General features: G+C 38.8%; 1 protein-coding gene across 1 annotated transcript in view; it reads left to right on the top strand.

Moving 5' to 3' along the window:
- The window catches only part of Adgrv1 (adhesion G protein-coupled receptor V1), a 479,349-nt gene that overhangs the window by 134,602 nt on the left and 342,782 nt on the right, over window positions 1-1,965 (top strand). The window contains exon 55 of the mRNA XM_004644067.2: window positions 1,044-1,332. Within this exon, the coding sequence (XP_004644124.1) occupies window positions 1,044-1,332 (289 nt within the window). The remainder of the gene's footprint in view (window positions 1-1,043; window positions 1,333-1,965) is intronic.

Genomic DNA, 1,965 nt, shown 5'->3' with positions numbered 1-1,965 from the left:
CTTTCCACATTCTTTCTTCTGTGGTGCTGCCATCATTCAGCTCAGAAATGACACGTGCTTTGCCTTCAGGGGCGAAGAGCACCTAAAGGCGAGGAGCAGCGCGAGCTTGTTGCAGCGATTCTGCAAACACCAACCTCGATCTCTTTTTTTTTTTTATTTTAATACTTTCTTCTCCCTCAATCAGATTTTCTCCATATATATTTTCAATGATTACTGTGTATCATAAGCAATACAAATTTTTGAAGATAAAGGTCATTTTACTTAAAGAAAAGGTTCTGTATGATTTTATGTTTTGAATACATTATGTGAAGCTTCTAAAGCCTTCAGGTAATATCCAGCTTTCAAATACCTTTCATTTAAAGAACCGATAGAAAAAAATGTTCTGGAGTTTTGCTTCTAGGACTTGATATATGTAAATATAGAACAGAAGCAGTAGACTTATGTACAACAAATGATCTGTCAATTTTTTGTTGTTGTTCATGAAACATGTCTGAAACACAGTCACTGTGAGGAATGACACGGTGTTTTCTGGAAATGAAGACACAATATTAAATTATCAGAAAATGATAGACCAGTAAAGAACATTGACAAGGATTTTTAAAAGTTTCATTTTATCCAAAACACTAAATTCTTTAAAAAAAAAATTAAGAAATAGAATAATGATGTATTGCTCTGGAACACTTTTAACCTTGTGATAGGCATTTCAGTATGCCTGTGACAAGACCACTTTTCCTAATGACTGCTCATTAAACAGTGACAGTGTATCTAATTACCCATTTTCAAAGGATCACCTGAGCCTGTGTCACTGTCACCTGTCTGCCACCATCATGGAGGCGCTGCCCTGAGACTTTTGCAGTTTTAGTCATAGTGTGTGACGTGTACGCCTGAGGGGCCTGCAGAGCCGGCACCCAGGGGCTTACGTGAGATCTGAGGCTGGCAGCAGTTGGTGGTTCTCAGCCCAGTTTGTGGGACGGGGCAGAGGAAGCGGAGAACATCCCTTGGGCATGCGCGTTGTCATTGACCCTCACTCCTCACTCTGAAAGGGTAGTGCAGAGCATCCTGCAGGAGTTTGGAACAGCACTGACAGCAAACAGAAGCACTTACTTACTGGGGCATGTTTATCTCACAGAGAACGCCACCGTTCTTCACTTAGAAATTGTTCGAGAAAAAGGACTATTTGGGGACATTGCTATTCACTTGACAGCCAAACCTAACTTCTTACTGCACATCAACAATCAAGCTACTGAGAATGAAGATTATGTCCTGCAAGAAACAATAATAATAATGAAAGAAAACACCAAAGAAACTCATGCCAAAGTTGCCATTCTGCCAGTAAGTACAGATTGCAGTAAAATGATAGAAAGCCAAGAAAAATGTTAAATTCTGATGCTTTTTTTAAAAAGATGCTTTTAAACATAAAGCTGTCATTTTCCACCTAAGTGTTTTATAATGAATAAGTATCTTACATGGCTTGCAAAAGTGACAAGTGTATTATTTCTTCATTTTTTTATTTTTCAGTGAAAATAACCTGAATTGAGTTTGAAACATTTGAGTGAATATCTAATTGGGTCTGCTATTTTGTAGACTGGTTTGTTGCTTCAAGCTAGTAGTTGAATGAATGAAAGGCCTAAATCAGTCTGGTTACTTTTGTTATTGTTTTGGTGAGACAGTGTTCTGATTTCATGACACAGTTGCTCGTAATGATATAGGGGAAAAATGATCTTTCGACCTGAAACATACCTGGATGAGTTCGTGTTCTCTAAAACTGAAGAATAAATATCATAGGATGGTCCTGCTATATGGAGCCACAGTGGAAAGTGATCGATGATGTAGAGTGTGCCTAGGGAGAGTCACATGGAGAGAAGGAGAGAAAACTTTCTCTCAGGCTTTCACAGAGAGCAAATTGGTCAAGCAATGGCCGTGACTCATCCACATGGCTGACACTGACAAAGGATCTGCAAACTG

Source organism: Octodon degus, unplaced genomic scaffold, assembly GCF_000260255.1.
Source record: "Octodon degus isolate 3935 unplaced genomic scaffold, OctDeg1.0 scaffold00190, whole genome shotgun sequence".
Taxonomy (NCBI): Eukaryota; Metazoa; Chordata; class Mammalia; order Rodentia; family Octodontidae; genus Octodon; species Octodon degus.
Note: the sequence above shows the minus strand (reverse complement) of the source record. Positions and strands in the feature narration are given on the sequence as shown.